The 11,891-nt window shown below is 33.5% G+C and overlaps 1 protein-coding gene across 2 annotated transcripts; it reads left to right on the top strand.

The window, feature by feature from the left end:
• The first annotated feature begins 435 nt into the window (after positions 1 to 435).
• LOC141659434 (uncharacterized) lies at positions 436 to 11,653 on the top strand. 2 transcript variants are annotated; one of them, XM_074466297.1, is made up of 18 exons: positions 436 to 516; positions 633 to 729; positions 815 to 868; positions 1,013 to 1,068; positions 1,858 to 1,891; positions 3,555 to 3,645; positions 4,362 to 4,453; positions 5,701 to 5,775; positions 6,254 to 6,345; positions 6,709 to 6,838; positions 7,044 to 7,133; positions 7,768 to 7,833; positions 8,859 to 8,950; positions 9,686 to 9,748; positions 9,857 to 9,923; positions 10,333 to 10,421; positions 10,680 to 10,806; positions 11,191 to 11,653. In XM_074466297.1, the coding sequence occupies exons 1-18, from the start codon at positions 458 to 460 to the stop codon at positions 11,266 to 11,268; spliced, it is 1,452 nt and encodes a 483-aa protein (XP_074322398.1). In that variant the 5' UTR covers positions 436 to 457; the 3' UTR covers positions 11,269 to 11,653. The 2 variants fall into 2 exon arrangements, with proteins under 2 accessions (XP_074322398.1, XP_074322397.1); XM_074466296.1 differs by having other exon boundaries at positions 9,686 to 9,751.
• Positions 11,654 to 11,891: the final 238 nt, after the last annotated feature.

Below are 11,891 nucleotides of genomic sequence, written 5' to 3'. Positions count from 1 at the left end.
AAACGTAACGCGCATTTGCGTTTTGAATTAAGTAAAAAAAACTGTGACCGAACTTCGTTTTGCAATGACATTTGGGGTCATTTATCCCAAAGTGACATTGAGGACCATTTTTTTCCAAATAGTGATATTTGGGCCCGACACCCAAAAAATTGTCGGGTTGTTGAATTTTTTTGACACAATTTTATATAAAGATATTTAAAATAAAACAGAACCTTTACTTGGGCCTTTTAACTCACATTGGGCCTAAGAGGCCCTTTACTTTACTGGTCCTAACTCATAAAACCAGGATAACTTATCAACTATCAATCTTTTTGGACTAACAAGCCCATTAAATGAATCAGGTAAATAACAACCCAATATGCCCAAACCAAGCCCAAAAAAAATTGGCGGGAAACAAAAAACACATATAAAACACACACACACACTTCATTTTTTCTGCTTTTAATTTTGTCACACAATGGACAGCTTTGTAGTTCCTCTATCTCCATCAATTCAAAACCCTAAGCCACTGCTGAGGTAATTTAATTTAATTTAATTTAATTAATCTCCTTTTTAATCAATTTAATCTTATTATCTTTTTAATTATTTCTCAAAATCACAATTTTAATAATTGATTGATTTATTGATTGTAGACCTAGATGGAGAAGACTGCTAGTGGAATTGAACGGCAAATCGGATCCTCGATATCGTCGTGACTTAACGAGTTTACTAATGAAATCATACTACCAGGTGTTTGTAGTTTCAATTTTGTTGTGTGTTGATGTGTGTAATTGTGTTTTTGATGATCTGAATTGTGTTGATTGAATGTTTGTAGACCGGAGTATTCGCTCACTCGTATCGTATAGATGGAGAGCCGTGTGCTACTCATGTATGTAGATTTCTTGTTTAATCTGTGATTTACGGTTTTTTGTTAGTGTTTTGGTATATGGAGTAAATTTGAAATGTGGGATTGGAATTTAGGGTTTATGTCGGGAATGAAGCTAATTTAGGGGTTTTTGTTTATTGCGTACAGGTGAGTTGGTTTGTTAGTGGTGGTGAGGAGATTAGTGACCTACATAACTTCGGAAAGTAAGTTTTACTCACTTGGTGGGATTTTCGTACAGTTCACTAGTTTATAGGAAATGTTCTCTTATTTATTTGAAAGTAGTACTATTCGATACTTTTCTGCATTTACCATGGGATTGTGTCTAATGTGTGACATATGTAAGGTTATATGTAATATTGTTAGCAGGATCTGATTAGACTCTCGATTGTCAATGTGTGGCATGTTGACCTTAAAATTGATGTGAGTGGGGATTTAGAAATTAACTGTTCTTTTTAGTTTAACAAAATTTTGAGGCATGTACATCAGCTGTGCAACTTAAACTATCAGAAGTCGAAGTGGGAGTATTTCTGGAACATAACGAGTAAATTCACACTTTGGTTTGACGTATGTACGCACCATTGAGAGTTTATCGTTTTAGTTAAAAACTGTACAAGGACAACAAATCTTGTGTGTAACATTATTAAAGTTTTTGCTGGTTGGTTGGTTGTTTATTATAGACTACCAATGGCATCATTAAAAACCTCAAACTTTAAAATTTAGTAACCATTAAATTTATTGAGAAAAGAAGCCTTTTTTTTTTATAAAATTTTCTTACCTCTGGAGCTAATTTGTGAATTCTTTCTTTCCGCACAACATTCCTTATGTCTATTCATATAACTTGCATGACCCTGTCTCATAATTAATGCGGTTTTACACTTATACCATGTCTTTACACTGTTTTTTTTCCCGAGGGCAGCGAGTGCATAATTTTTATCATACACTGAATATATTTTTCATGCCTTGATCAAATTATCTTGTTTTCAATTCTTCAGGCATGGTGTTTCCTGTCTAGAGCTTGACTCCAAGGTGAACTCTCCTTCTTGACTTTCACAGCAATAGCATTGAAGTGATTTTATGTTCTTAATCCTTGGCGCATACATTTGCAAGACATAAGATTGCAATGTCAGTGTTTCATAGCAATTCAAGCTACATTTTTAATAATATGACGTGGTTATTAGCTTATATGAAAATATGCTCCATGTATGAATACATTTTTTATATATGATGTAGGCAACTACACCTGGTTATCTGAAACATTCAACAAATCTATAGTTGATGATGTATATGCAAGTCATAGCTCATTTCTTCATTGAAATGAGGCGTTAGTCTCTAGAAAAAATATTCTCTACAGCCCAAATCATGTTCATGGTTTTGCTCAAAGAACACCTTAGCTTTCTTTATGCTAGTGGCTACCACAGGAGAATGCATAATATGCAATGCCATAATTTTTGCAAGGCGTCCGCTATCAATTTGTAGTGTAGGATTCAATAAGAAATTTATTTCCTAAAGATCTATGCACTCTATATTTTAATTGGAGAATTTAAAGTACAATATGCAACTTAAATAATTGTTTTGGTGTAAGTCATTATTTCGTTTTAAAAAATTGATTCAGCTATCTGTAAACATCAATACATGTAAGTTTTAAACAAAGTTGAAAGAAAATGCAAGTTAATATACTTGGTAGCTAGTGCTGAAGTGCATATGTTGAACAAGTTTTATATTAACATTACATTCTTATGAAAAAATCACCTGCAGAAAGATATGAAATTTCCACTTGGGTAAATAAATGGTACTTCGTTTTGTTATTCAATGCAAGTAGAAGATCAAGAGTACCTACAAATCAAAGAATTAGTATGTCATGTACATGATATGTTTTAAGATTAGGAACGTCTCGGAGAATATCAAGTGACGTCACTTGCAAACTTTAAGGCGGTTTTCCAGAAGTTAATTGATTTGTATACGAATATTTTTGTGTTCAATTTTCCATGTGTTTTTTGCAAAATTTGGCATTGTCTACAACTTGTTATGAGAAACTTAGTTGTCATAGCACTTTATTAGTCTTAAAAAATCTGCAATTTATATCTCCAAGTTGAGGAAAAAGGAGAAATATAATTTTTTAATTGTACTTTCCAGCAACATGTCTATGCAAATGAATGCACCTACTTTATTTGCAGTAGATTTTAGATATTTTATAGCTTATCTTTCCATGATCCAAAATAAGAAGTGATGAAAAAATTAGTCTGTTGAAGATGGTTCTAGAATTTAACTGATGAGACATTAAGTGATCAGTTTGACGAAACCCTTTTATAGGTTCCAACCTTTTTGTGGCATCATCATGACATGGATCTTGCAGCTTATACTTCAATGCTTCCAAGAAGATGATTTTGATATCATTTTCACTTATTTTAAATGTGTATCTAAAACAGTAAATAGTTTTTTAGACCATGTTATCAGCACCAGGATGGTGCTGATAACATTTTAGCATAAACTATTACTTTAACCCAGTTCTGATAATTAGGTATGTGATATTCTTTATTGCGCATGGTTGGTTTGATTACTTTGTCTTAACTGTATTAAGATAAGTGTTGGACGTGACAAAATTAAGGCGGAAATAATGACTTGAATTCTCATTTGTGATTTTTTTAGTTGGCTTGTTAAACTTTTGAAGTTCTGATGCAATCTTATTCAGGGAGTGTACCTGGCATCGGCGACAAAACTAGGGTGCTTAACAGTTCATGACTTTGACACTTTATATTGCCAGACAACTAAATTTTTACCAGGTTCGTATAGTTATATCTTCACAGTACTGCCAGTATTCTCAGCAATTGTCGAGATTCCAGTATGTCCTTTTTTTAAAATAAAATAATTTACAGATCAATATGAAAGAAACCATAAATGTGTATAACAATTGAAAATTTCTTGTTATTGGAATTCATATAATATCTTAAAAAGTGGGAATATAGGAACTACTACAGCACCACAACCCTCTTCTAAATATGAAGATTTATCGAAGTGAATCCTTGAATACTTCTGAAAGTATTAATGTAGTAGGAAATTAAAAAGCAAAAAACATGAACACTTTGCCTAGGAAATTAGCTAACAAGTATATTTTTCAGCTTTCTTTGTCCTTTGACTTGTAACTTTTAGTAAAAGGAAAGCTAAATGACCTTTAATGTCAAACTGTATGTTGAATATTAAATAGTTCTTTTCACTGCTTAAATTTTGGCAAGGAATCGTTCTCCTATAACTTTTTATTCTTATAAGCTTTTCAATTTGCGGGTTATGATATGGAAGGATCATTGCTGGTTAGTATCATATTGTGTGTCATTTCTGCTTTCATTTTCATACTGTACTTGCAACCAAGCAACTACCTGGTTTCCTTTTGATTTTTACTAGAAACTCTTAGATTGTACTTTAGTTTAAGTTTTTGCCTGTTCTTTGGATATGGCACGAACTCTCCACCATATTTCCAGTTATATATCTGTTCATTCTGCAGACCCCAAGGAAGACGAGACAAAACATTTGCTGCACATAAATACTGGTCACCAAATTGATGTTGTTCGGTGGAATATTGCTAATCAGGATGAGGTTGGATATGATTTGATTCTTTGTGTTCTTTGTCAGCCTTAAAATGTCAAATGCTTTTCATAAGCATGTCAAATTAGTCTAGACTTTTCTCTTTATCGAATGTTTTTTATTGCAATCATCTTTAGAGCTGTTATAACATTTATTTGAGTTAAGAATGTCTTGAAATGTATTTTAATCTATTTATTGCTTTGTAATTCAGATGTATAAGAGTCATGTAATTATCTTACACAACATCTAGAAGACTAACCACAATTTAAAATTTCTGGACTAATAGAAGTATAACAGCATAAGCAATTTTTTGGTAACAAGATATCTGTGAAAATCTTAGGGTGTTTGATGAAAGTACGGGCATCTTAGTTCCTAAGAATGAGTTAAGTCGCAAAACTTAACAGTAGGCTTAACATTGGGACTATGTGCATTTTACTATAAACACGCTTAACACTTATCTGTAAGCTTTGGCTAACTTGTACCAGATTCTACGACTCGAGTCTAACTTGTACCAGATCCTGTATGTGTATTGTCTACCTTTCCCAAACACTTTGGCTCTCCCAATCGTCCACTGTTTTCCTCTCTTGTTTTACTAGAACCTTGGCCTCTACTTAAATATTAGACATCCAACTATGTATATGCTTTTCATTTTGTTAGTGTTGCCTATACATAAGTATTTTCCCTAACTTTATTGGATATGTTGCAGCAGCCAGTTCTGGGCTGATGGTACAATTAACTTTACCATGTGTACTTATAAGGTGTAACTTGTTTGATGTTGTCTTCTATATATACACATATACATATTGGTAATGTTACAGTTTCTTATATATTGCTTATTTACTGCTTTCATGTTTGGTGTTGAATTATTTATTAGTGTGCTTATGTTACAGTTTTTTATATATTGCTTATTTACTGCTTTCATGTTTGGTGTTGAATTAATTATTAGCTGTTAAGTTCTGCTTTCAGGCATGTGTTTGTCATTCCTGTACCCGGGTATCTTCCAAGTGGTTTATTTTTTTACGAGAAATTTCAGTGTTTGCGTCTAAACAGTACTGATGTTGCATTCTGCTGGAGTGTGTGTTCTATATATAATAAATTTATTGTTTTCAGTGTTTGCGTCTAAACAGTACTGATGTGGCATTCTGCTGGAGTGTGTGTTCTATATATAATAAATTTATTGTCTTGCTGATGTTTTTAATACTGTCAGCTCTTGAGTTATATTCTCTCTAATCTCTATTACTTCATATTAAATCATGCAGGTTGCTTGCACATCTATGAGAAGCAGTGAAGTTTACATATTTGATATTGGTTACGTGTCTTCAAAGCCAGTAGAAGTGAGTTCCTTGTTCAAATTTTATTGCAAGTAAAGGAAATTAACAAAGCTACCACTTTATGGATATGACGATTGCCGAGAAAAAAAAGTTGGATAACTGGATATTCTACTTGCTACATCAATTATTCAATACCTACTATTTTGGAAACTTGATTCTTGATCCTGGAACAATATATTTAGACTTTTGGTAAACTAGAACTTAGGACGCCAGCATTGTAATAGATTCAGGTTACAAAAAAAACATTTTTCTAACTAGAAACTATTTGTCTTGTAGGTTACTCATAAAATGTCGACTTCGAGTCAACTTAAATAATTTTGATAGAAGACTAATAATTGTAATATTATATATAAATCTTAGCTATCTTTACTACATAATGTACCTCTTTTTTTTTTACTTTTCATTTTTGTTGGACTGATTAAAATCTGTATTACACTGGTTGTTGGAAATATGACAAAAGGATTCCTAAACATTGATGCAGGTATTAAGAATAAGGTCTGCTGTATCTATTCATGGCAGTGGAGTTCACAAAGGTTTATCAGATGTAACATTTACTTTACATGATGATTCAAGGTAGGTAATCTTTTGTCGCTTTTCTTGAATCCAAAGAGCGATTGACCTTCACTCTGGTTATGTGTGTGCCTGCGTTTTTCTGAACTTAGGTGATAAGAGATATCAAATAGTATTGTAGTGCCTCAATTGTGGGTTGTAAAATTGATCGAGATTTTTTGTCATTTGAATAGTAAATTTAATAAGACTGGTATAAAATAAATCAGCTCCACATTCTACTGTGTCTTGCGTATATGCTAGGTACTTAATTTCTATTTTGTAGTTTCTATGGTCTTCCCCTTGGGTACCTGTAAAACTGTCTTGCATTCTTGATTTCAATTGGTTTCCTTAATCTGTTACACTGCTATCATTTATCTGCTTTTATAGGCTACTTGCTTCCGACACCCATGGTGTAGTTAATGTCTGGGATAGAAGATCGAGTGAACTTCCTTGTCTTGAACTCACCACTAACTCCAGTAGCAGCCTTAATAGCATCCAACTTGATGTAGCAGAGCAGGTCAGCATATGACTTGGAGTTGCTACTGTGTACCATATAACGATACATGCGTACAAAGGACATGTTTATCGGCATTCTTTATCCGTAAAGAATATTTAAACTTCATATTGTATTGAAATATTTTCAAGCTACAGATTGGTCCAACTACTGTCATGAATGCTTTAATCGTATCCGTGAGTCATCTAATTGCTCTTTTAATAACCAGATGATTTTTGGAGCCAGCAAGAATGGGATGATATATATGTGGGATCTTCGAGGAGGAAGATCATCTGCAGCTTTTCAAAACCATAAAGAGGTCGGTGGTTGCTCTTTCTCTCTCTCTCTCTCTAAATATATACATATACATATATGTGTATATATATTGACACTCCCCCCTAAATCGAAAGCCCATTTTTGGGTCGAAGAGTGAATAACTAGGAACCCATCTTTAGGGAAATAATTAATCTTGGTGTCCGTCTTAAATATTTGGGAAATACTGGGGTTAAGGAGGTTTCAAACTCGTGACATATCCTAAAACCTCAAGGTCTTCTGAGCAGAACTTCATGAGATCCTCTATTATATATTAACAGGAAGCTTGAAATTTGATGCAGAAAATGTCATTTGCAAGCTTAGCTATCACATCCTTAAAGCAAAGCTGTGTACATAATATTATTGCTTATATCATAGATCATTAGCTTGTACACTGATAAAATAAATGCATGATCAGCTATTCAACTATATGTGGACATTTCTGGTTCAAGACAATGATCTTGTGTAGAAGCAGTGCACTTGTTTTTGTGTTTCCTTTTTTTATTGTCGTTTATGTTTGTTTGGCATATTATCTAGGGATTTTATAGTTAGTCCAATAATGTCAGAATAGAGAACTGCAATGTTGTTCTAGGTCAATGTGTACCTAGTTATCAACCTAATAATGTGTATCATTCCTACAGGTTTGTTATTCTCCTATGATATCGATAAAGCTAGCATCAATGCTGGATAAAATTAAATCCTTAAAGGTATGTAAAATATCATTTTTTGCACATTCTTTCAGAAGCCATGCTGCTACAAAACTGTCAGTATATATTAATTAGTAGCTATATCGATCTGTTTCGTGAATAAACTCACTTCTCCTCTAGGTTTCCCAATATAAGTCTTGAACATCGACATTTTATGTACTCCACAAATTATCATCTCCCATCCCTCGCAAAATCTATTTTTGTCAATTCATATAATTCTCTTTTAAGTCTTTATTTCAAAGTTTTTATTGAGATTATTATTTGCAGAGATGGTGAAAATTTGTGTGTGTGTGTGTCTAGATAATTAGATATATATGTCAATAGTACATTCTGACCTTTACAATCCTTCATAGCTATACACAGAATTGGCAGCTTTAATTGCTGTCTAAACTTTTTAGTTAGCTCTAATAACTGATTGAAATTTGTAAACATCTTTCAGTGTTAGTATAGTTCTTAAAAAACAAACATGAACATGCAATATGGAAATATAAACAGGTCAATAAGGTATCTAGTTAAACTATCAGTAAGGCTATCCAATGCAACTCGTTTTTTATACTGTAATTAGATGACCATACATAATAGATGGCTTATATTGTGGGGGTTTTCTGTTTATCTATGAAAAACATTGGTATTACTGGGTATTATGAAATCACTTAAAATAATTTTTTTCCTAATTTAGGTCCAAACACCTTTGCACGTTTGCCTGTCCCTCGCCAGTTCTTCTTGGATGTATAAATATCCACTAATATATTTTTCTATAGAGCCCATTAATGTGATAACTACAGTTGCAGTTTAACTGTATGGATTGTTCTAATTTAAATGCATAGTTGTGCCTATTTATGCGGACATACGCCACACATAATGAACTCCATCATATATTAATGCAAACTTTTGAAATTATGCGAAATAGAAGTCACTCTCTAAATTGGAGATAAGCACTCTTAGAAGAGTTCTTGCAATAAATAAACTTTTTAGCTAAAGTTAAAGCTTTTGAGCATCTTTTCTGTTCATTTGGATATACACAGGCACAAACAAGTATTGTTGCTAAAGAAATACACTCGATTGACATCAATCCATATTGCCCATACCAATTGGCGTTTCATCTTGATGATGGTTGGTAGGTTCCAAAAAATTTGATTTGCTTTCTTCATATATTTAGTTGAACTACTTCCTACTAGCATAGTAAAGTTGCATGGTGAAAAGTGCTTCGTTGTTGTGGAATAAGAAGCCTTCATATCTTAATGCACATATTTAATTTATTCGGAGCTATTAGTGCGGGATCCACTTTTGGGGAAATGAGTGAAAATGAGTCAAAGCAAATAACAAGAATATTTCTAGTGGAGCTCCTTTCACAGTCCCTGGAGAGATGGTTCACCAATAGACCTAGTGGGAAGTAAATCGACTCATTCACATCTAGATCATGAATGTTTGGAATCCATATTATGCAAGGAGACATTGCTTTTGCATAATATGAATCTTCCAACACTTATGTAATGCTAAATACTTGATGTTTGTATCTGATATCCCATTGCTGACCCATCAAAGTTAGTTCTTATATTGTCTAATCCCTTGACGCCGCCAACTTCAGTTAATTGATTGTTATTAGTCTCAATCAAGGTTTTACTTACTTTTATGTTTTTCTTATACTTTTTACTATGTTGCTTGGATTGTTAAATGACAACCTCACTCCCGGCTTATTCGTCAAGTCCCCAACTCCCCGTAGTTTAGTTATACTTCTGTAATTATTGGACGACGGAATGCTCTTTTTTAAAATCAAGATTATGTTGATTATGTATGGTAATTGTTGCAGAAACTCTTTAATAATGATTGTTCTTCCATATATGTTCTGTAGGTCAGGTGTTATTGATATTACAAATTTCCAGGTCACCCATATTCATTGTCCTCCCCCTGCATGGTTGTGAGTACTACTGTGTCCAATATAATTGACTTATCTTTATGAGAGTTTCAAGTAAATAGTATACTTATTATTTAGTCAAAATTTGTTTCTTTTAATATGCTGTAGGGATGGGTCAAGTGATTCAGTTAGTCCAGTATACTTCAGAAAACCAGCATGGATGTCATCATATCCGGTAAGATTTGTTTTATTAACCTGATCGATTTTTTTTGACTTTTTGACCTTTTATTTACTTCTTTATCCGGATTGATTATAAAGATACTCTATGGTTGAGATTAAGTTCTTTGACCTATTCCATTGAACCCCCTAAGGTTAGATGATCATACACATATCCATTACAGGCTATAGCTCATTTCTAAGAAGCATACCTCTTTAGAAGAATATTAATTAGTTAAAGAAAACAGCTGTCTCATTAATATCTTTAACTTGTACTACTGTAGCTAGGTTTCCAACCTTGAGCTGATAACCAATTCTTATTGTATTTTTTCACAAACAAAATTTCTTGTTTATTGCATAAGTGATTTTCTTGCTTTGTTTATACTTTCCGGCCAAGAATAATTTTTTTCCCTGATGTGTTGTGGCAGATTTATGTAGTTGGATCATCATCCAGCAAGGGAATCAATATATTAGATTTCTATCCAGACTCCAACTCTCCTTGTCATGTGGACTATGAGTAAGCTTGTTGCTGTAGATACCTTTTACTTTTTGCCCCTCAGAAACTGATCTTGTTTTCATTTAACGTATGTTGTTTGCATATTTAACATAGTATATTTGGTGGTTCACCCATTTTCTTGGATTTAGTGACAACACTTGGACAGGCACTACGCACAGACACACATCCAAACATGCGATTGCACTCATACACCGGTCCGATGGATTATGAGAATTATTGGTTAATAAATATGTGTGTACATGTCTAATGTTTCTGCAGTGATCATAAAGACAATGTTCAAGAAGAGAACATCCAGCACAGGCAAAACAGATTTGTTCCAACGTCTGAGAGTGTTACAGCATGTTCCATACACCCTCTCAATGGGACCATCGTAGCTGGAACGAAGGTTTCTTCTTTATAAACTTAATGAGTCATTTGTATCTTAGAATACCGGAAGATTGCTATAAATTTGTTGTACATCCACTTAAATATTTTAAAGTAAAGAAAGGGACTTGTGCTTGCACTGGCGTCCAACATGAGCTCCACAATTAAAAGAATCAATCGTACTAAGGCAGTTCTGGAGAAGTGTTTCAAAAATAAGGCTGTGACCCCTATGGTACCGCAACCCTCTCCATATTCTCAGCAAGAGGCGGACATATTGAGAAGCCTCTCTAAATCCCGAATTAAATTTAACAAAAAAACAGAGTATTCGCTCATTTTAATTGATCTGTCATAAATTTATGTATCACTGATGAGGAAGTTATCAAATATTCTTGTTTAATTGTTGCAGCAATCGTCGATAATGATGATATCTGAAAGGAGGCAGTCATGCAAAGAAGAGGACAATTGTGTAACCGAGCACATATAAAGTAGAATTCCCTAGAGGTCATTCAAGTCCTAGGTACCTCACTTCACTAATCTGATGCAGACTGAAAAAGTCTAGCAAGTTATGTCTGAGGTGGTTCGCTGGCACGTCTCAAAGGTGTGACAATTGCATGGAAGTTTGATCTTAAGGATTATGCAGAAACGAGCTCAAGCACCAAGATCATCTGCCTTTTGAGGGGCAGGATTAGGAAGTTTGGTTTTGTTTAGTATTAAGTTCCTTTTCTCTTTCAGAACAACTTGACCTAAATGAAGGGTGTAGCACAGATCAAATTACCCAGTATTTGTATGATACATTCTAAAAAACAGTGTTGTGCAGACAAAAAGGAAAAAAATAGTAATATAGCCAACTTGCCTCATGCCCAGGGAAATTTCGCTTCATTTGTTATTATTTGTAGTGTTGTTTAAATTGTTTCCTATTTTCACATATCTTTATCCTTTCAAAGGAAATGGCATTGTGCACAAACAAAACCGTTCATGTTTCTGCTATATGGACTATGTTTACGCACAAACACTAAATGACTATAATCAAAACGGATTTTGCAAACAAGTAGACGTAAATTTAGCATGGCAAAACGTCCGATATAAGAGCAAGCTCAACGTAATGCT

Source organism: Apium graveolens, chromosome 5 (genome assembly GCF_009905375.1).
Source record: "Apium graveolens cultivar Ventura chromosome 5, ASM990537v1, whole genome shotgun sequence".
NCBI lineage: Eukaryota > Viridiplantae > Streptophyta > Magnoliopsida > Apiales > Apiaceae > Apium > Apium graveolens.
The sequence above is the reverse complement of the archived record's forward strand: the minus strand, read 5'-3'. Positions and strand labels throughout refer to the sequence as shown.